We start from the raw sequence: 24521 nt of genomic DNA, 5'->3' as shown, positions 1-24521 counted from the left end.
ATGTAGCTTCAGAAGAGTACTGTGGTTCCAGCTTTCTAAATGCAAACCGCATACATCACTGCACATGACTGGCTGAATAAAGGAAGGTGGTGGAAGATATCCCCTCCAACAATAAATGGCTTCAAACTCCCTCCTATCTACCATTCTGTTCAGATTCTCTCAGCTTCCATTGTTAACAGAGGAAAGCCTATGGTCTTTTAAAAGAAATAAGAGTAATAATAATAATAATCATAAAAGTCAGTGAGATAAGAAATCAAGGCCCTAAATGTACACTAGAACTTTGTTCATCAATATACTTTATAATCTGCGCACAAACAAAAAGCTCCCTACCTTTCAAAGGTTTAGCAACACAGGTAGCGAACTGATGTATGACCTCAATTTTTGTTTAAATAGAAAGATCATTCACAAAGACATTATGAAACATCAAAAACAGTGATAACTGTCATAATAAGTGAACAAAGGACATTCCATGAAGTATTCTCCTTTATTATATTTATTCATGAATTTGCAGAATTCATTAATTTGCATTGCATCCCTGATACTGATGCAAGTCAGTGAGGTTGGCTTTATTTTTATATTAAGCTTTACAAAATGTTTTTAGATTTTATCTTGCTTGCAAAAATAATCTCTCAATTTGGATTCAGAATGAAAGATTTCAGAATAAAATAGGTACCATTTGCATAACCTGAAATTGTACTTTTTATTTTACTTTGCAACCATCTTATACTAAATCTGACTGTTTCTTGAAGAACTTTGAATCACTTCTGTTTAACTGGAAGCTACAATTAGCTTTAAAATATTCTTATTTTCATTTACCTGTGTTAAATATCATGTTTTCAGCTATTCATCTGAAAAACTGATTTGCAAATTTTTCAATGGAACAAAACTTTACAAATCTTGGAAGCTTCATGATACACTTTGGGTGATCCTACATTAAAGAGCTTAGCCTTTTTTAGAAAAATATTACTGATTGAAGAGAATTTGTCAGTAGCAGCTGAATGGAGTTAAAATTTCTCTTAAAGAATTGTGAAAAATTAGTTACTTTCGTTGAACAGTTTGGAACACACATTTCTGCTCTAGTTACCAACACACCTGGAATTCACTGATAATTTATTTGCACATCATAGTAATCAAAACCGATGTGTCAAAGTCACTACACACTGCAACTTTCTATGTACGTATCTATCTAAATATTTATTTATTTTGCTTAAAACAAAAATCACTGACTGTGTCTACAAAACTCCACATATCAAATGTATGATAGTGATAATGAAATGGTGCTTATGATTTCAGCAGAAATCTTAGCCTGAATCTCTTTGGGTTAGAAGTAGATTTTTCTCACAAAAAATTAGCTGCTCAGAAGAGATGCACCAAAAAAATTAATGATTGGAACAATTTATCAAGGGTTGTGATGGATTCTCCATCACTGGGAATTTTTAAATCAAAACAATGTTTTTCTAAAAAGATACACTGTAGTTCAAAAAGGAATTATTTTGGGGAAGTTCTGTGGCCTCAGTTCAGCAGAAGGCCAAACTAGATGGCAACCATGCTCCCTCTTGCCTTAGAATCTATGAATACCATTTGAAAAGTGTTAACAGTACTTTTTCGCAGGTATTTAAGAACACACACACAATATAAAATCTTGCCACCCCCAAAGTTACAACATAATTAAAGGTTTCAGAGTGGTAACCCTGTTAGTCTGTATCAGCAAAAACAATGAGGAGTCCTTGTGGCACCTTAGAGACTAATACATTTATTTGGGCATAAGCTTTCGTGGGCTAAAACCCACTTCATCAGAACTTTCAGCAATATTAAAATTCAGGGTTTTTTTTAAGATAAGCTTCATTATTCATTGTATACTTTAATTTTACTAACTTTTACTGATTATACCTCTTGTACTGTAGGTACCCTTTACTGTTTTATGATTGTATTTACTGAAATTTCATTAAAATTTTCTTTAAAAATAGTCTTTGAACATCAAAAATAACTATTTAATTTGGTCAGTGTTTGTGGTAACTGGGTAATCCTTTTCTGTACTTCTATTGTGCTAACATTGTACTAGTACTTTACAGAAAAGGCCACCAGAGAGTTTAGAATCTATGGGCTTAATTCTACTAACACTTAGGCACATGTGTAAATTTACTCAAATTTATAAGTTTCAGCAGAATAGGAGTCTCAATGTAAATAGGTACACTGGGTAGCACTGAAGGTGTAATTTTAGCACACCACACCTGTTACATTATGTAGCACTGGAAGAATTAATGATAACCAATTTTCAACAGAACTCAAAAGCAAATCACTTAAGAAGAAATTGCTTAACTTTAAGCATGTACTTACATGCTTTGCTGAATCAGGACATTAGCAACGTACATTAAATTTCATACCCCACTGGAGAAATAAACTGAAGAACAGGAATTAAAGTCTGGGCTGTGCTCAGTAAGAAATGACACGCGCTCAAAGTCTGAATATACGCAGGTCAGTTTTATCATGGAAATAGTTTGAAGGGGAAAAATAGTGTAAACCAGAATGCTAAATACACTATACAAACTATCAGCCAGGCCTCCAGACTTAAACAGATCAAAACCTCTATTTTAAAAGTGATGTAAGCTCGAGTCAGAAGTCACATTTTGTGAATGTTCTCTTTAAAAATACATCCTTTCCATTAAGCTGGAAAGACTCACTGCTAATGTAAGGACTGGGCTTGTCCAGACTACATGGCTACTGAACACACAGGCACTGTGCTTGTTCAAGAGACAGTGTTCATAAGAATTAACAGTTCATAGGAAAAAGGACCCTACATCACATTCTGGTTAACATGTCAGAGGCCAGAAGTAGCACAGCTATAGGAAAATACTGTTTTAAATAAATCTAGAGCCAGAGTCAAGTAAATACCTGCCCAGCTTCACCACAATGGATTGTCCATGTGAGACTCTCCTTCAAATCAGTTTTCTACAGGGTTTACCAGGGAGAGAGAATGTCTGCGTGCAAGTTTGTGAACACAAGTCATACTAACCTGGCCCTTTGGCTCTGTTCAACCATATGTTGCCTTTGTGGGTGATAAACTGTAGAGACCAGATTATCACCTGCAGAGCCCAATTCTGAGTCAGGAAGCATATGTTCACCATAGCTGTGGGAAGAGTTTTTCAACTGGCCACTCTCTCCCTACCCTTTTGGGCTACTTGAAACACCAAAGAGATAGAAGATCATGTCCTAATCACATTGGGGGGCTTTTTAAAAATTATTTTTGGTGCCGAAAGGGAAAAAAAATCTGTTTGCTTTTTGTCAGCATGAGCCATGAACATATTCTGATTTCACTAATAAAGTAAACTTAGTCGAAGACCAGATTGATTCTCTGGATCTACAAAAAAATAAAGTGTTCAGTGGTGAAGAAGAGTCAAAAATTTAATGTAATGAAGGGAATTCACAGCTCTGGGCTCTCCTCCATTATCTGTGGCTCTGAGGAAGACTGGTTCTGCTTGTTGATCAAACTTGCAATGGCAGACAGAGCAATGGCCTTCAACTTCCACACAATTGTGGAAAGCTAGAGAAAAGTTTTACTGTATATCAAGTACAACTCCTAATATACCAAACTTAGAGTTGCTCTGTTCTAATTTTCACATTTCTTCCTAGTTTTTCCCCAAAGGACACGAGATATGTAAGAAGCTGTATGTTTTACTCTTCATATTGCTGCACAAGAGGAATGAGGCACTCACTAAAATAGCCACAATTAGACATTTTATGTTGTCCCTTCCTTAAAAGGGCTCAAGATGTTATGGTTTTGTATGGCCTAAATTTTCTCAACAAGAGTTTTATGCCTTGGTTATAAACCCCCAACAAACAGGTTTGAAAGGATATATTTTGAGTGCCACTGGACTAGTAAGTAAAGCTGACTGATTTGCATGCTTCCCTCACCATCCAAAAAGTACACCTTCTTCTGGCAAGTTATCTGAACCTTCAAATGGTTAATTTTTTTTTTCCAGACAGTGATCTAAACAGGCTTAACGGTTAGTATTTTAATGAGCTGTCATTTCCTGTGCTGATAAAGATTCTCACAGTATTTAAACCATCCATTTCCCTGAGGCTCAACCAATACCAGGACACAATTCATGGTGAGTCAGAATGGACCTCAGACTTCTTGCCTGACTCAGCCATGATAGATTACACTGCAGCAAATCTGGACTCACTCCCAAGGTGCCTACAGCTTAAAGAGACCTGACTTCTAAAACTGAGGGCAGAGCCACTGGCTTTAATTTATATCAATGCCGCCTTGGTTTTTAAAACATTTGGGGAAACAAAGATAAGTCATCTGTATTATTTTAAAATTGGAAAATGAAACTGATGATATTTAATTAAATAAAATCGGGTTTATGCTCAAGGTCAAGGGGAGCAAAGCTGGGGTTAAGAAGCGGTTTTGTGTTTTCATTTTGATTTCATCTGAAACATTATTCGGAATAATCTTCAAATAAAACACTTGTGACACCATGAAATTAAAGTTGCCTTAAATGTGATCTAATTTATCTGGGATGTCCTCAAATACACAAGTGATCTACATGTCATGAACAACACTTCACCTTGAGAGATTTTTATTTTTGGTATGTTAAACACTAACTTGAACAGAGTTGTCATTGCAGTTTGTATTAGACTTCAAATCTGTTGGATATTGTTATTTGTAAAGAAATATTTCTTCTATGTGAGGGCAAGAAAAATCAGTGTTATATCTTTAAAAAGCAAAACTACAGCTTTCAAACATTCACTTGCTAGTTCACATTTAAATCCTACAAGCCCTTTTCAAATAAACTCTTAATTCTATTGTGATCCATCTAAAGGTTTTAACATCAAAACATCTCAAATTTCATTCACATCTGTGTCCCTTTCAAGCTATTAAAATCTTTTTTGTTCCAGTTTCCCCATTGTGTACACAACCGTATTATAAAGGCACAATCCCACAGGTTTCTGATATACTTGTGGGAGGAGAGCCATTGATTTACTGCACCAAGAAATGTCAGGTGTAATGTTTCAGAGTGATAGCCGTGTTAGTCTGTATCAAGAAAAAGAACGAGGAGTACTTGTGGCACCTTAGAGACTAACAAATTTATTTGAGCATAAGCGTCCAAAAGCAATTCTACCTCAGGAGACTTTAAATAAAGTCACTGCTAAATTATCTACATTCTCAGCCATTTTGGATTATTTTCAACAGAATTTTAATAAAAAGTCTTAGTCTAAACACAAATTAGAAGACATTTTTTAATATATACTTTAATTCTGGTGCCAATTCAACAAGACTTCTTGCACCATATTATTGCTGAGGTATTTAAGTAAAACAAAGGTCCATATAAAGACAGGACCTTTGATTTGTAAATCAGATCTTGCTCTTCGGATGGTGTTCTGTTAAAATCAAAGTGATGTGGATTCTGCCAGTTCGATGCTCACTGTTCCAAGTTATACTGTTGGGGTCCCCAAGCTGCTAAAGAGCTTTGCTTTGCACATTAAGGAGAATAAACCACAAAGCTAAACTATTCTGCATAAAAAGATAGTTAATCTATAGTGTGGCCTTTTCTATCATTGTCCCCATTGCTAATCTTTTAAAAAAAAAAAAAGATTGTTTTTTGGGAAAACTTAAAAGGAAAAAATAAAAACCTTTTGGGTGGCTGAAGTTTTTTGACACATTTTTTGAGAAAAAATTGTGTCAAGAGGAAAACACAATGCCCTTTACAGATAAAGTCAGAAGAGTCAATTACGACTAATTTGCTACTTAGTCAGTTGGTTGCGTTGTGAATTGTAACATAACAAGGAGCAGCACACCATTAGTTCACAAAGTCAGTGATTCAAGTATGAATAGAGGCTGGTTTCATGTAAGCTGTTTAATTACTAGCGCAAACTAGTCAAATTCCAACTGGCCTATGTGGCTTTAAAGCATCAAAAATTGGCCCAGGTGAAACCCTAGATTGAGAAATTGCTCAGAAGAAGTATTTGATACTTCGGGTTAGATTTTCAGACCTATACCTTCAGACTCAGACTTCGCTGTCGCATTAATGGGAGTCACAAGTCTAATCTGCAGGACAGGGCATTGACAGTTTAGCCCTTAAACTGTTAAGGGGTGCTACAGGCTACATTTTTGCATAAATATCAGACTGAACAGACCTCACTTTGTGTTTGTCTTTTGCAACTAATTAACAGTTACTTTCCTCCGGCACTATTTTTAGATGTGACTGTCAAATGGAGCAGGTGTACGGATTTCCCCAGCTCAAATGTTGTCCATACCTTATCCTGATCATCATAGGAACATATACTGTACATACAAAAAACCCTTTTCCTGTGAAAAGAAGACAGGCCACGTCTCTCGTACTGTTTAGGTAGCCGGACTATGAGGACAGCATTTGCTGCTTGAGTTTAGAATGAGCTTTCTACTGGCAAGGTCCAATGAGGATCATTTGCGTAAGGTTCCTGAAGGATGCTGAAGTGTTTTAACAACAGGTTTTACGATCTATATATGTAAATAAAAACTTCACTTATTTTGAAAGTGCAGCTACTTCTGGGGTGAACCTTGGCAGGCATTTAACATTACACAGCACTATGCTAGAGCTCAGAACTCCCAGCAGGAACCTAGAACACATATGAAGTTTTTCCTTCTGTCCTCTCTTTTGATCACTAAGAAATGGCAACTCCTTAACAGCCGGATAAAACCAAAGGGTGGACTTTTCTTTCTGATAAATCGTTCAGCAATGTTACAGCTTGCCAAAGTTCTTTATATGGTTCGTTTTGAGTAATATTTCTTTAATAGCTTTCTGGGAATTCCTAGTGCCCATTTGAAATCACCACTTCAAAGTCAAATGTGATCATGTTTAAAAGCAATATGCTCAGTGACTTCGTAAACATTCATGCAGCTGTAGGTAAAACAATTAAATCTAAAGATTAAAAAAACCAAAAGGAAACCCACAATATAGCTACTAATTAAACAATTTTAAAATTGGTTAATTGTGGCCTAAAACTAGTACAAAAAGTATGTAACATGGCTGCTTAGTAAGCTAACCTCCTCTTTAAGTCAGAGAATACAAAAGTAATAGTTAATGCATCATCTTGCCCCCTTGACAGCATCCTCCATTCCTCACTTTGTATCTGTAAGACCCCAGCAAAAAACATGCCCTCTCTAAACAGCAACATTGCAACCTCCAGATCATTAGCTGATAGCATTGGTAGTTGAATGATCTGAGGCTCCCCCTGTCAATCTTTCAACAGCCTTCTGCCTTTTCTCACCTCAGACCTCACTTTGAATTTCAGCAGCAACCCAGACTCCAGCACGTGCAGAATACTGGTGCCCACCTTCTTGCACATACAACCAAGTACAAGTACACTATCCCCCATTCTAAAACAACTTCACTGGCTCCCCATTCATTTAGACTGGAATCTTTCTGGGGAAATGACTGCCATTTTCTTTGTACAGCACCTAGCACAATGGGGTCCTAGGCCATGACTGGGGCTTCTACAATAATACAAATAAATAATCTAACTCATTGATTTTGTTGAAAACTAGCCTCCTTGTGCTTAAAATCCTCTGTGATCTTGCTCCAACTTTTTAGGGCTCTCTCTTATTATCTGTGCTCTATCCTTTTCAGCTAGCACCATTCTCCTTTCCTGGGTGCTCCTCCACACAACCTGGGGCTCAGTTGGTGTGATAGCCATTTTCTCTGTTGTTGCTGCCAGTTAGACTTGCCTATATGGGGACGCTGAGCAGAACAACTGTTCCACAAGAGCTATTCCAGAACAGCTCTCCATGTGGATGCTCTTATTTCAGAATAAGAGCACCTTTTTCTGATTTAAATTGATATCACTTTGGAAGTAGATTAAGCTAAACTGGAAAAACACATTCTTCTTCCAAAATACAAGTGTCCACATGGGGAATAGCTATTGCACTTTGAATTCACACCCTATCTTAATCCAAAATAACCCTTAAGTGTAGACTAGCCCTAAGGTCTTCGTGCCTCAGACTTCTCCATTTTATTTCAAAACTTGGTTGACAACATTTTCCCTTGCTAAATCTCTCCATAGCTTTCAGCTTTTGATTTATGTAATTGTTTTTAATCCTGAAGTGTTTGGGTGGGTTGTAGAAAAACTTTCTACGTAATAAAATTGTGAAACCAAAGCACCCTGAACTGTATTAAAGGGATGGTTTTGCAAGTTCAAGATACAATGAACACAGACTCTGGTAATATCAGTAAACAATTGCAATCCTAAGGAAAAAAGAGTTGCACGCAGCTCTGTTTTTCATTAAAGGTTAAGACTCATCTATTTTTCAGAGAGAATATGGTCTAGTGCATAAAATCACAACAATTTCAAGGACGTTAATAATTCTCTCCTTACAATTCAACTTAATCTTCCATCTAGGCGTTGATAATCCTGTACATAAATTTTCTTTTAAAAAAATCTTTCTGGTTAGACACTGTTTTGCAAAAGGCAACATCTCAAGTCAAACTAATGGAATAAATGTGTTTTAAAAGGTTAATGTTACTCATCATTGAGTATTCTCTTTGTACTTAATAATGATTAAGAACTTCTAATGCAAGCTATTGCTTAAGTGTTTTATATACTACTCTAGAGAGAAACTGATGAGGTAATGCTAGCAGACTGTGTTTGAGAAAAGTCAAGGATACTGGGACATTCCAAAAAACTTACTGTCTCCCAAGAACATTTTTGAATTCTGACATCAACTGTCTAATAAAAATCTGAATCCAGCAGAAATCTTGTGAATATGTTCAAAAGTAATTTGATGAAAAACTATCTCCAAGACAGATGAAGTAGGAAAAAACTAACTTTGGCCCAAAGATTGCATTTGAGGAAGTCTTTGGAAATATTCCTTACTCAGCAGTAGTTTTGATCAAAGATAAAAAGCAAATCAGCTTGGAGTGGCTAATGTCAAAAAGACAATGATTTCTAACCAGTAGCATTTTTTTTAAAGGAATATTAAAAACAAAACATTCATTTTGAAGTTTGTTACAATCCAGACTCCCAATGAAAAACTCAGGAAGCAATAAAATCAGATCTGTTCCATCAGTGAAGTGCCCAAGAATGTTGCATCAGACACTCCTATTTCTTTGTATAACATTACTACTTCAAGTTTACATATTTAAATAGCAATTATTTCCAGACACTCCTATCCAGAAACTCTTCTTGAGACTTTTCTTTTTTAAACACCAAAAAAGTATTCAACTATAAGACAGCAAAAAGAGTCCTGGCTATCATCATGTGTCCTCAAAAATGAGTGAAAATCCTTAAGGAGCAAGTAAAAACACATCTTTAGAATTGATTTTGAAATCAGATTGTTAACACCTAATGTATATCAGACATCAGATGAAATACTGTATTTAAACCACTGTTTGTTAAAAATGAAAACCACCTCTTCTAATGTCAGAGCAGTCTGAACAATTTATTAAAAAAAGTCTGCAACATTTGTCTTTGAGCACACAAATGTTTCTTGTGAACAGTTAAGCACAATTTAGTGACGCAATACTGGATGATTTGCACTAAGTCATGTATACCGAGACAAATGAACTGCATATTTTGTTTGTATTCAAGTAGTTTTATACACTGCTTAATGCTGTGTATTGGGAGAGGCTGTGTTGGGAACGTATTTGTTAGATTGCCGATAAGGGATGTTCAGATTGACTTGGGCTCTTGAAATCATACAGCATTTTTGTCTGAATGGGTAAATCTCCCAAGTGACATGGTGAAATTCAATGCTTGATTAAATATACTTTTCAATCAGTATTAAATCCCATCATGCCAATACATTCTTACATTGTATTTTAAATTATCTTTTTTTTTTTTTTTAATCTGGGTATTACATGTGTTCTTGCTCTACTTCCCCTGACATTTAAATGAAATCTTAGCTTAAAACAAGTCTGAATCATTTCCTAAGAAACACACTAGTCTGGAAATAGACAGGTATTTTCTCAAAATAGGAACAGTTTATCCCTGAACAGCTTGCAACTTTCTCTAATGAAAAAAGTATCTTTGTAATAGAGAAGATTACAATGCTATGCCCAGGTTTTCATCCTAACATTTTAGAAGGTATTTCATATAATAAAATATATGGAATGTCTCTTCTAAGGGCCTCCACCTTTAGCTACATGTGAATACTATGTATTGTAAGTAGTGACAGTTCATTCATTTTCTGATAGGGAGTCACAATATATCATCACAGAAAGCCACCAGATTATACGACAGAACTTGAGCTAGCAGTGTCACTAATTCATAATAAGAACGTGGTATGTACATACTACATCTATCCAAACTGTTATGGTATCGCTTGAGGTAGTTGAAACCTTTGGGATAAGAAATGACAGCTCAGATAAAATCTAAACCAGCATTGCAGGCCAAAATTTGCACTTCTTGAGAGTAAAGCACTGCCTCCTTTAGCAGAAAGTTGACTTTCAGCATACTAGACTGGACTCCTTAGTATTTTTCCACTCAAACTCTGAAGGTATTAGTCAGTTATAGAATCACTCACCCAATTAGGGACACCATCTGCTCCACTATATGTTTGCTGAATGTTATAATAACGAAAAGTTTCTGTAGGAAGGAAAACATCAGTTAGAGAAATGTTTAATCAGAAGGGAAGCAAGGACAATGGAGTACGACAACTTATGTTCCTTTCCAATTAAAGACTTCTTCTGCACTTACAGATAATTTTCCCTTAACTTTTCTTTGAGTGTCATTGTTTTTCAATATCACCCTTTTCAATAAAAGAGGCAGAACAGAGAAGTGCTAGTTACTTTTAGACTGTTATTCTATTTCCTCATACATTTAATTTCTTGCAATGTTTTTCCAGCCTGTGTGCTAACCATTTCACATCCTCCCTAAACCTATATTCCCAGAAGCTCAAAGTCACTCAACTCCATCAGTGTTTTCATGGAAAAAAAACAAACACTCATCTCTGTGCAGAAAGACAAATTTATGTCCCCATTACAAACATACGTTTGGGTAGATAAAATTTCAAAATTGCATGGAAGTGAAAGATAGTAAATCTTTTTGGTCCCAAGTCCTTATCCCCTAGAAGGGCAGTGTAAGGAACAAAGACCTACCAATTTAGGGACAAAATAAATGAGACCATGGGTATCCAAATTTGCCTTTGAAAATTAGACTATTTCTCCCTTTAGAGGCAGTGACCTGGTTGAGACAATTGTCCTAGATATTGAAAGTTAAAAATTTAAAATAAGAATGTATTTCAGTGACAGAAAGGTGACCTTAAGTAGATAAAATGCCCTACATGATAAACCCAAAGCTTCATGATAATTGTATCACTCTACTTGCTATAGTTAAAGTTCTGTTAATGTAGCCATTGTTAATCCCATTTTTGTCAGATTTGATAGCTTGCCCTTTTACAGAGTGTAGGTGAGATGATATATAGTGTTTATACAGTCTCCACTAAATCACTGTATGTATGATCTAATGAGAAGTGAATTAACTGGACTCTGAATAAGGAAATTAATAGAACTGTGTGAACTGATTCGATGGTCCAGATTAAAAGGGCCAATTAAATGCAACTATAAAATGGCAATGCTTATGGACCCATTGGCTTTCTCTCCAATCTTATTATAACTCTTTTCCATGACCACTGCATTTCCTAAAATTCCAATTTACAGCAAGATCACTATCAAGTCCAGATTATTGCACAACAACTTGCTTGAAAGAAAACAGTACACAAAATGTAGTTCTAATAGCCAAACACATTTATGATGTAAAAGGGTTTACCAAGTAAGTGCACAAGGCACTGGGAATATTTGTTGCTTTCACTATCCAGAATAGATCACTGGAAATTACACTGCAAAGCAATGGAGAATAGCCAACTCTCTCCAAATTAATTTCACTGTACAGATTAAAAAAAAAATCTTGGGAATTACTTCACACAGATACTATTTTATTTTTAGTCTTTTCCAAGTCAGCATAAATAAATCTTAAATCTTAGTTAAATAAAAAATTCCAGGGAAGGCAAAAACAGCATTGAGCAAGTAAAAATGACATTGACCAATGCAAGTCTTTTCACAATAAACTCAACATCATGATTTCTAACCCATGAATTGGCCTCCATTTTAAGACTATGCAAAGTAGGATAAAAAAAGGCAGAAAAAAATAAGGTGGAAGGAATACCCCTTTAATAGAGTCCTGGTCTGGGATGAGATCCTTTTGGTTGGGTGTATTGAAGAAGTAATCTCATGCAGCCACCCACTGTCACAACTTTAATGAAGTGACAATAAAGATTTTCAAGCTATACAACTGTGGCCACTGCATTATTACTGGGGATGCTGAATCAAAAGACATTTGTTCTAGTGATTACAAAGCAGATGACATAGTTAGGGACACATCATATATTCAACTGTAGCATCATCAATAACTACAATGTAACTGAACACCATACCAATTTATCTTGCATTGAACAGAATGGTGAGTAGCTCCTCCAGTTACTTCAAAATTTTCAGAAGCGACCAGTGATTTTGGGTGCTCAACTTAACGCATAATGAAAGGACTTCATTTTCAGAAAATATTAAGTATCTGTTCACTGAAAATCAGACCTCTTTGAAGTGTCTCAATAACCAGTGACTTTTGAAAATCATGGCCAGTGTGTCCCAACACATGCCCCCAGGTTGGCTTCAGCAGAGACCAGGCATCAATGGGATGAAAGGACTGGGATTTTCTTTAAAACTTTAACTCAAGTGAAAGTGAACATTTAAAAATACTTCCTGACTGATAAACGCTCATTCCAGCGCTCTCTGAAAATGAACATGTGTGTGTTACCAAAAAGGCAAGTTCATTATGAGTATGAAGCCTTTTCCGTCTGATAAAAACCCTAGGTAAATAATTTGGCTAACCACCAATTTCCTGAGTGGTGTAGGCGGTGAGTTTATAGCCATAGATTATTTAGTTGCCCAAGTTTTGAGTTCAGTAACCCTAACAGAACCTTTATTTTAAATCTGTTGCACCAAACGAATTTCCAGTCACAGCTCACTGAAATACTGCAGAGATAATGGTGCAATTCTTACTTAAAACAAATCCTCCCCGGTGTTTTATAAGAGGTGTAACATGTACTTGCCTGGATGTGCATTTTAATGATTGCTTTCCCAATTAGGGTTGCACCAAAGAAGGTCCAAAAGGGAACCAGAAAGTGGCCACATGTTATCCCTGCCAGGTCAAACAGAGGATTTGGAATCTATGAAGTATAAGGGAAAGAAAAAAGAACCAGAACTCAACATTAAATTCACTTTAATTAATAATATCTCAAACTTTGAAAAATGAAATCCTCCCCCTCTCTCAAAACCATCTCCAAATCGTGCCTTAATACACACAAAAATGTTAATATTATAGCCCATAACTTAAATCGTTAAGCTTCAGCTAGACAATGTCCCAGACAATTCCACCCTGATAGCTATTCTTTTAATCTGAGGATAAAAGAGTAACAGACGTTTTCCATATGAAAAGCATAGAAAACACAGTGAGAAGCTTGAGTGATATATCAAATTCTCTCCCTGATAAGCACGTTGCTCATATGAGTCAGTGCTCAAAATGATCTGCAATGATTTCTATCTGAAAGGTATAAAAACCCTGGTATTTATAGTCATATGTACTCTGCTAAAAAGCAAAGATATTTCTTTAAAGAACAAAAGCATTTCATTAAAAATTAAAGGATTTCTTGAATTTTTATTTACTTTCAAGAACATTTTAGAGAAGGGATCATAATACCAAGAAAAGACCAACCGATTCCCAGACTTGACACTTAACATTCAGTGCACACCACACTGCATCTGTCAGATACGAGTAAACACACAAGGATGTTTTGCTTACAGTAGCAGTGAATCACACTGCTATTTTCCCTACAGTATTTGCGCTTTCCCTGTTTTGTTACGAGAACAAATAAATATAGGCAAAGTAGATACTGAGAGAGCTATAAAAGTGACATTTAAGATTTCAAGTTTTAATTTATATGGTTAACATTTAACAGGTTGTTACAGACTAGTAATTCCAAGTTTAATTAGAAGTTTCTATGAGCACCCACCACTTTCCTAGGAAGGCAAGACACATCAAATGGTATCCACTCATGTCCATCTTTGCTTAAGCTGCATCTTGACCACACTAATGACCATCTTACTTACAGAAGGCTACTAACTGGATTTACCTAGTCTAGAGATGTATTGCTCTCACAAAACAAGTTTACACTAGTTTATAAGGTGGGTTTTTTTTTTTTTAAATTACATTAGCCAATACATTGTAACTATTACATGAAAACAGGGCTGTCAATCGCAGTTAACACAAGCGATTAACGCAAAACAAATTAACTAGATTAAAAAAAGTCACAATTAATTGCAGTTTTAATCAACTGTTAATAATAGAATACCAATTTAAATTTATAATAGATATTTTTGGATGTTTTTCTACATTTTCAAATCTAAGGTGCCCCAAGTACTGCTATTCTCATAGCTGAAGTTGCGTACCTTAGATCGATTCCCCCCCCAGCGTAGACCAGGCCTTAGTGATTGGCTGAACAAGAAGTAGGACTGAGTGGACTTGTCAGCTCTAAAGTTTTACATGGTTTTGTTTTTGCATGCAGTTATGTAACAAAAACAAATTTTACATTTGTAGATTAGAACTGCAATTAATTGCGATTATTTCTTTTAATTGTTTGACAGCCTTACATGAAAACCATAGCATAGATGGGGCAAGTTGTATCTGAACATGCGTTAGCTAGGGGGAACCTAGGGTTTCTCTCAACCAGCTAACAACTGTTAAAATACAATTTGACCTGTCTACGTTAGGGTGTTAAAACAGGTTAGTTAAAATGTGTTAGCTAACATGTGCTGTCTTAAAACGGGATGTCAGAAAAAGCAAACCACAGGATGTGAAATTCTCACTGGCCTAATGTAGGGATCTCTTAGGGCTGCTTTTGCTATTCAGTTCATAAACTGGAGAGCCCTCGAAGATCTAGACAAGCTATCTGGGCTCAAAGTAGTGGTAAAGGGCTAGTTAGTTGATAGGATGCCAAATAAATTGCTATTAATGGAATCCAATGGTGGGTAGTCCTTGGAGGTTAGGTAGGGATAGCGGATATCACAGGCTAGGTTAATCCTGCTATATAGCCTTGTCTTCACTAGGAAAATGGGTGTGTTTTAACATGCGTTAACTAACGTGTTAACATTCTAATACAGATAAGGTAATTTATAGTTTTAACACGTGTTAGCTGGATGAGGTTTATTCTATGGGTTAAAGCTACAGATTGCATTGTCCATACTAGGGTTACAAGTTAACAAACAGGTTAAAAACATGCTTTTTTCCCCTAGTGAAGACTGTCAGACTCCCCAGGGTTTGCCCAACTGTGAGCATAGTCCTGTCCAACAACAGAATAACTTGGGAACACTGGGCAAATACTATTTGTGGCCAAGTGGCTGCAGCTTCCTCAAAATAAGAGCTGCAGGAATTATCTTCAGGATAGTAGCAATGATTCATCTCAAATTGCCATTGAATAAAACTGTGGCCAATGAGCCCTGTTGGCTGAGCTTGTGAGGCTTTTGACACAAATATGGAGTTGAGTGTGTCTCTAATGTGATAATTTTGGAACGCTGCACAATGCCCCCCACCCCCATCTCAACTCTGCATATCTTCCCAATACAGTTTACAATGTTGAGACCCTGAATGACTTATCTCCCAGCCAGAAAACAAAAGTAGTAAGAATGATGGGGAGAAAAGGAGATGCACACAGAGCCCCTTGCATGTGGCAAGGTGAGGCGAGGGAGGAGAGACAGACCCCCTGGCATGGGGAGATTCAGGGAGTCCCTGAAATAGAGAAGGATGAGAAGAGGGCACACAGGGAGCCTGTGGTGGGAATGAAAAAATGCAAGGAGTCTCTGCTGTGCACAATGATTTGGTCAACAAAGCATGCCTCCCTTGAACTGTCCAATGTCTTCCTTGAAGCATTGCCCATGAGAAGTTTATAGCATGCTGTCTTCGTAATGTTTCATAAGCAAAATTCAAAAATTACATTTTAAAAAGGAATTCATCCCTTAGTGTACACTAGAGTCATCCAGAACGTCCACATGCATGAAAACAAACTACATACTATTCAGCAGAAGCAGACTGAGCTGGTAGAGGCTAACTCACATTTAAGATACAATGCACCTGAGTTGGTATTACTGCATTACACTAAGAAAATGACTGAACATTAAGCAGAAGCATCACTAAGTAACATTCTCCCCCCAGGTTTACATATTCTCCTACTTTCCAGATATCCACATTTCACCCAATCCAACTGCACTGATAAGTCATCTCTACCATTTTGAAATTGCTTTGTTTAATGAGAAAAACAGACAAATTAGTTTATTCAGTAATGTCTTAAGAGATAGTGACTGCAGAATGATGCGTCAGACCTGACAATGGTGCAGTCTAAAGGCGTACTAATTTGAGAGAGTTGAAGAGCATAATTCAGCTCGGTGATCTAGAGCTACACCAGGGATAGTAAATAGGTGGACTGCACGAAAAATCTGGACAGCCAGATCCCTTTGAATGGACCCCTAAATCTTTCTATTTATTTATGATTGTTTTTTTTTTTTTGTATTATTTTCTCTGGTGTCTGGCCCTTGACTATACCTGGATGAAGAAATGTGGACCCTGACAAAAAATAATTGACTCCCTTGACCTACACTCTGAACACTATAGAGTTCAAAAGCTTAACAAATGGGAAGGAGGTTGCCAGCTACAAGGTAATAAGGGTTATGCCAGGAACTGTAATCAGATTGATCTTTGCAAGTAAACATAAGGGCCCTAACTTTTACAAATTATTATTATTATTCGCCACCTCTAAAGTTCTGGAAGCTAATAAAGAAGCTAGGATCACAGGGGATGCAGAAGGATGGCAACAGGTCTCAACTGGAATATGCAATGCACCCCCAACAATAATCACATCTGTCAGCAACAGCAGGAAGAAAAAAAAAATCCAGCTTCTAGTTTGCTTTCAGAGTGAATTTTAAGGTGCTGGATTAAAACCCTACAAGGTGTGAGACATTGCTACTTTTGCTTCCCCTGTGTAAGGGCACTACCAGAACCATTAGCGGAGGTGCTTGAACCAACAGCCCCCTGGTTTAGAGAACAGGAGGCTGCTAGAGGGCTGTGACTTTACAATTCACTCCCATTGCTTAGTCCATTTGCTCTCTCAGGCTCCTTAGGATAGGGTGAGCTGAAGGAATGTCTTGTGGACACATTTTGGGGAATCACTGTGGGTGACTATTTTAATCTGGTTGTGTTTTGTATGGGCAGTTTTATGTATTTGGGGGATGTTTCTATTCCTGCTTCTTGTACATCATGTAGAAGTGCAGAGAACTATTAGCACAGGGACATCTTCAGAAATGAAAACAAGGCTTTAACAGGACCTGTGGGTAGTGCCTGAACCAGCCATAACAAACCAGGATACAGGTTCTTTATGGCTAAACCCCCAGAAATCAGAACTGGTTCACTCTAGGGAACCAGGATAGGAGCAGCAGGCCTGCTAACTCCCTAATCACAGGATAGCGGGCAACATGGCACATGCTTGCATTAGACAAGACCTATACAGATTAATACAGAGTCTGCTGCCTGTTATGAAGTAGAAGGTTATGGGCATTTAACTTGCTTTTAAGAATACCTGTGTTTGTTCTGCTGAAAACTTCAATATGAGGCACACTAGACCATAAATCTTTCCAATTCTTAGGAAGCAGCATCATCACAATATGCATCAGGTTTCACTGTAACAAGCTTTACCATATAACTAATCACTGCATCTTGTGGATAGCAACAAGCTATCCTGAAACTCATAAGAAAGCCCTGAGTTGTGGGTTGTTTGGGCTTTCTTAAATTTATTAAAAATCTTCGTTGAAAGAATGCATCTCCCTTGTTTTGTTCTCACTGCCTCATTAATCCAGCTCAGTTTTTAGTTTTTGATGAGAGCTGAGACATCAAGGAAACAAAACATTAAGCTCTTCGGGGCAGGGGCCATCTTTGTTCTGTGTTTATACACTGCCTAGCACAATGGGTTCTGGTCCATGACTGCGGCTCTTATGTGCTACCACAAATAATAATTACCACCACCAACACTCCATTCCCCCACTATGGAGAACAGCTCTTGTTTGATGAACGTGAAGATTAAAATTGGGTTTCTAAAAACCAGACTAAGCCATGGACAATTTAGTATTATTTCACTGCAGGTAAGTAATAAATTCCAGACACATTATTCACATTTCTGTGACACTTCCCCGCCCACAAATTTTGTTATTGGAATGAACTTACTGAAGCACAGGCCAAAATGCCAAAGAATCCAACCTTCTGCACCAGGTTCTGGATGGCCAGTTTAGCTCGGGAGGCAAAGTCCTGTAAACAAGGAAGCAGGGCATTAATAAGGATGAAAATTAAATGAAAGCATCTCTAAGCACCATACAGCATATAATTTCATATTCTCAAACCTGTCCTCTAGGGTTTGTATTTTACAAATGAGTAATTAGAGAGCTGTTAAGACAAGAAAGCAAATTTGACACGTCAGTGAACCAAACATTCATCATGTTTAGCCAAGTTGAAATTCTGAACATTTACAGTTACCTGTTTTTAGCTTTTCCTGCAGACATGACTCTTCCAAACTATGTAACATGGGTAAAGATTACTCCATTACAGAATAATCCCTCCTAGTATATTTTCCCTTTCACACCCTTGAGTTGCTGCTGCCACTCCTTCACTACTCCTCATACACGCAGAAGAGGTTAATCCCTGCAAGGCTATCATCAATCTCTCACAAATGGTAGGGGGTACTTTTAGAAGGTGAGGTTAGCACACAGTATTTCCATAATACCTCACATCTCTACCACTATGGAAAGACACTCTCAAACCAGGGTCTCCAACAACATATGCTCCTGGTTGCTACAACAATTGAGATTCTGGGGCTCAATCAAAGTTAATGGCAACACTCTTACTGATGTTACTGGAGCTAGGATTTCACCCCTGAGATTTAAAAAGCAATGAAGAAGGTGATCATGTCAATGTTAAGCCTATATTCCCTCTGCATCAGAGCCATTCTAACTGCATGTAGCCTACACCCAAAATGTATTTCTGTGAACAGTGCCATAATGCATTTAAATGACTAAAGTCTATAAAAATGACAGTGATGAACAGTTCTGTTCTGTCTCCCACAAATGCCTTAATCTAAATGCTTTATCATTAATAAAAAGACAAGGTGGGTGAGGTAATATCTTATCAGATCAACTTCTGTTGGTGAAAGAGACAAGCTTTTGAGCTACGCTACCTCACCCATCCTCTCTCTAATATTCTGGGACCAACATGGCTACAATTATCACTAATAAGACTGTAAAATACTGATTTCAGTCACTTAAAACACAATAGCTTTGTCATTTAATGTGCTGTTTACTTTCTGATTTTTAAAGTCAGAGAAACATTTGACATAAAAAACCTTAGAGTGTCTGTCACTTTATCTAATAGACAATAAAATGGCTATTTTAAAATCAAAGGTACTATAAAATGTAATCCCACAGAGGTAAATTAATTCCATCTAAATTTAGGAAGTAAAACAGAAACCTGCTGGAATATACAATTGTTGTTCAAATTAAAACGGGTCTGTTTAAGTGGATCCATGTTCAAAGACATCTATTCAGGCTTAGAACAAACTGTACAATATAAAATGGGAATACTTTGATATTAGGGTGCTTAAAATGGGGGAGTTCTCATTAATAAAATAATTTGATTCTGTCAAAAGTAAGATATTACATATGTTTTTATATTAAGTTACAAAGATTGTTAGACACAACCTCCTTTCATAGCAAGCATCTTGCCTAACAATCTGATTATTAAACATACCCCTTGCCCCTTTTCATGGCTAGATATGCTAATATAATTCAACCTTATTCTCATTATTATAACAGAACCTTCGGAACGGCAAGCTAACACATATGAACAGAAAATATTTTTCATGAATAATAGCAAGCAGATGGATGCGATTCACGGGTGCACACATTTTTGAAGTAAAAAAAATTAAATATTTAAGCAACTTAATATTTATTCCACGTATTGGTCACCTTTGTTATAAAGACCTTTTCTATAACATTGCGTCTTTACTCCAAATTACAGTAAAATAAAACCCATTCATTATGGCACTTTTTAACCAACAAATTTGGAGGATCCTTAGTAATTTACTGAATTCTTTGGATTGGAATGGTAATTTTAGGTTTAAAGATACCTGCGGGACTGTGAAAAGCTTATTGTTCTAACATAAGTGTTTTTCTGTGTAAACACAATTATGTCACCTTTAAAATCCGTACAACAACTGTACTTAATGTGGGTTTTATACTTTGAGAAAAGTTCTCCATTTATAAATTCTATTCTTGTAGAAAGAGTGATCATTGAAATTTTCTGTTTTAAACTACTGTTTTTAGAACACTTCCAAATTAGGACTAGCAAAAATTAAAACAAATACTATAAATTAAAGAAAATAGAAAAACAAAGAAGTGGGATTTTTATACCTCTCATAATGGGGCATTTAGTGTTTATGTGGATTTTTTTTAAATGTGCCCACCCGATACTCTATTTTAGGATACTTTAGTGGGAAATTTTGCTATATGAATAGTAATAACATCTCTTATGTAGCGTCTCATAACCCACTATCTACACAGTCTATTGACAAATAAAATACGATAAAATAGTTATATTTAAAACTCCTTCCAATTTGTTTTCTACTTTAAGTTTACAGGCTATTGAAACCACAAGTAGGTTACAAACAAGTGCCGTTCCTGCTCCTGTTTAAATCTTAAGACTCCCAGTGACTTCACTGGGACTAAAAATTTAAATTTGGGAAAGTATCTATAAATATTGCATATTTTTACTTTCTCATCTTTATGCTTTGAACTCTCTTCCCAAGAAAAAAAGAGTCTAAGAAGAAGCAGTTTATTATACTAAATGATATGGAAATGCATATTTGAAACATTTCATGGTACCATCTTGCCTTTTAGATAAATAGAGAAACTACTGCAAGATTATCAATGCTTTCCACCATTTTATCTTCTATTTTTGCATTTATAAGAAATTATGTTAAGGGGTTTTGTGTTGCCAGACTTTCTGGATAAAGCAACCAGGGAAATTCTAGGCATTAAAGAAAGCAGCTTGTTATGCAATAATTACAAAAATATACCTACATTTTAGTCACCAGTTAAAAGTTGTGGCTGTAAATAACAACTGATCTATGGAGTAGGATAGACCAAAACTTTTCATATGTCAAACACGTTGCTCTTGATTAGTCTGGGTGGCTGCTTCTCATACTAAAATTTCTTCAAAATTATTTCTGAATTGAAAACAAGTATGAAACAGTTTAATGTATAAGCACTTGTAAGAGAAGTGACACATGTAAGGATCTCATTTGCTCAGTACACACACAATTTCCACTAAGGTTAATGTGAGTTAGGCGTGAGCAGAGAGGAAGTGAGACCCTTTTAAAATTTCACTATGATCACACAGCCACCAATAAAAGTCATTAAGTGCAACACAAATTAAGGAAAAAACAGCCATTCCAATGGCCTAATGAAGAACAACGTGGAAATACTGTTTTAAAAGCGTACCTGCTGTCAATTTTATTTATGTTGGAAAAAGCTTATTAAAGTATTGTTAAAAAAGGCAATTTTACTTCAAAAGCAGAATTTACATCTTTGTTGAAAGGATAAACTAAAGAAAATGCTGCCATCTGCATAGGAATTTCATAAGATGCTGCTCTAGGTATTTAACAATATTGGATATGATCATGACACTTTCAGTTCCTATTTTGCCAACTGTTTCACAATGTTCATGGAATTAAAGTGACATTTGCACTTTAAACCTATTAAAGTTTTTACAAAGTATTGTATTAAACTAGATTTAATATATCTTTAAAATAATTTTATAAGACATTAAAATCCAGTTACTCAAACAGGTATGTGCTATATTACAACAGAAGTAGATTGCATGTAATTTTTACTATTATATGTTTATGAGTTAGAATTTGAAACAAACCCTCTCGCAAAAAAGCTGTGAGGTAACATTTAGGAAAACATTTAAAGAACATAATTATAATACAACTGAATTACAGATAGATTTTGAGTCTCTGTTAAGTAGCATAAACATAAATTAACATTTTACTTTAATTTTTTTTAAAAAGTAAATGGTCATGCTTTAATGATGTTTGTAATCTGATACAATCACCTACAATCAAAAAGTGAACAGTCTGACTTAAATTAAAATATTTTCCTCCAGAGAGGAACAAACATTTTCCATTTCAGAAAGCGTGATTTACAAAAATTAAGGACAATTGTAAAAAGCTCATTTTATTCTTCTTTTAAAGCCTTTTTTCAGTAGTAACTGTAAAATATTCCATGTTATAGACAACTTTAGTTATTTAGTTTTCATGTCAACTATTTTCAGTTTAAGATTCTCTTTCTTTCTCCTGTTTTTTTCATTATGTTTAAAATAAACCTTAAAAATACAGTACTATTTTAAGTTGAAAAAAATTAAACGAATTTTATCTGTGTCTATGGTCTGTACATTTTATGCTTTACTCCAAACTAAAATAAAATCACAGCTACGTAAGTATACTGGATAGCAATATACAGGTTAGAATCACTATAAAGTTATGCAGTTGCAGGGTTTAGCAGTTTATTTTAATGAAAACAAATGCAGAAAACTTTATTGCTTCCTCAAATTTAATTTGTCAATTCCTTAGAACATCTGCAATAATAAAAAAAACCCTCATAAGTTTCATTTCTCAGACACTACAAACATCAGTTTCACAACTTTTACCTATTTCACAATACAAGCGCACAAGAGAAAAGACTGATGTTGGGAACAGTTTCTTTTCCAATATATTCTTCAGTGTTTAATAAAACAATTAACTCTCATATAATTAATCTATTTCTTACTTTAAAATAAAGAAATGCATAAAGTTCAACTACTTACAGGCAAAACATATTCCCCCAAAATTAAAGAATCTAGACTTTCCTCTCCTCTCCTCTCCGCTACTATGATTCATTCACCCTAACATTACAGTACTGTTTTTTACTCACTATGTTGCTATCAAAGAAGATTTGTTTTTGGTTTGGGAATAGATTTCCTGTGACTACTGCAAGACAGGCCAGGGAAGGTTAAAAGATTATATATTACTTCACTGGGTTAATCATCAGATCACAAGAACTGGAATGGAAATAAGCATCATCAAAAAATAGGCAATGTTGAAATACTGAATCACAGGTCTCAACTGGCGGTTTTAGAAGTTCTGCTTCAGATCTGCCTTTTGTGAAAAAGTGACTTCCTAAAGTACAATTTATTGATGCTAACATTTTGTTATTACAAGTTGCAGGCAAACAAAATCAAGGGGAAATTAAAAAACAACCAAACCTTTTGCTTCTCAGCAAGCTTTACCAAGAGGATCCAGCTCACAACCCTATGGCACTGCTTTGTGTATATCTTAACATAGACCATTTGCCACTATAAAAATCACTGTTCATCAAATTGTACATAAAATAATTCTGTGCCTCATCTGCAAGGCCTCTCTTCATTCCCATGGCTTGTTTTGTTTCCATTTTTACAAAATTTGTAGTCACATTTCCTCTCTTCCTTCCTTCATTTTAAAATATGAGTGTTTCCTTGCTTTTACGAGAAGGACAAAATTATACTGGACTTTAAAGGATTCTCTTCAATGTATTAGCTAAGTAGATGCATTTCCAGCAGCATAAATCACTTCCTGTTATTGATTCAGATTCTGAATATACAAATGTGTACACAAAATAGTAATTGGTGAATCTTAAAGGACAGATTGGTTTGGGTTTCAGAATGTGAAATGGCCAAAATTCAGGCAACGCTATGCTTTCTTAATCTTTAAAACAGAGTGAGACTCATCTAGTTCAGGTTTCAGAGTGGTAGCCGGGTTAGTCTCTATCAACGAGGAATACTTGTGGCACCTTAGAGTAACAAATTTATTTGAGCACAAGCTTTCTGTGGGTTAAAACCCACTTCATCAGACGCATGCAGTGGAAAATACAGTAGGAAGATATATATATATACACACACACACACACAGTACATGAAAAAATGGGTGTTGCCATACACACTATAACGAGAGTGACCAATTAAGGTGAGTTATTATCAGCAGGAGAAAAAAACCTTTTGTAGTGATAATCAGGATGGTTCATTTCCAACAGTTGACAAGAAGGTCAGAGTAACAGTAGGGGGAAAAATAAGCATGGGGAAATAGTTTTACTTTATGTAATGACCTATCCACTCCCGGTCTTTATTCAAGCCTAATTTAATGGTGTCCAGTTTGCAAATTAATTCCAATTCAGCAGTCTCTCATTGGAGTCTGTTTTTGAAGTTTTTTGTTGTAATATTGCGACTTTTAGGTCTGTAATCAAGTGACCAGGGAGATTGAAGTGTTCTCCAACTGGTTTTTGAATGTTATAATTCTTGACGTCTGATTTGTGTCCATTTATTCTTTT

The 24521-nt window shown here is 35.8% G+C and overlaps 1 protein-coding gene across 8 annotated transcripts in view; it reads right to left on the bottom strand.

Moving 5' to 3' along the window:
- The window catches only part of VMP1 (vacuole membrane protein 1), an 87696-nt gene that overhangs the window by 5937 nt on the left and 57238 nt on the right, over nt 1–24521 (bottom strand). For all 8 annotated transcript variants that reach the window (XM_077836690.1, XM_077836687.1, XM_077836691.1 and 5 more), the window contains 3 exons: nt 18298–18378; nt 13085–13201; nt 10505–10566 (listed from right to left, as the gene is read on the bottom strand). In XM_077836690.1, the coding sequence (XP_077692816.1) occupies nt 10505–10566; nt 13085–13201; nt 18298–18378 (260 nt within the window). The remainder of the gene's footprint in view (nt 1–10504; nt 10567–13084; nt 13202–18297; nt 18379–24521) is intronic.

This window comes from Eretmochelys imbricata, chromosome 17 (assembly GCF_965152235.1).
Source record: "Eretmochelys imbricata isolate rEreImb1 chromosome 17, rEreImb1.hap1, whole genome shotgun sequence".
NCBI lineage: Eukaryota > Metazoa > Chordata > Testudines > Cheloniidae > Eretmochelys > Eretmochelys imbricata.
Note: the sequence above shows the minus strand (reverse complement) of the source record. Positions and strands in the feature narration are given on the sequence as shown.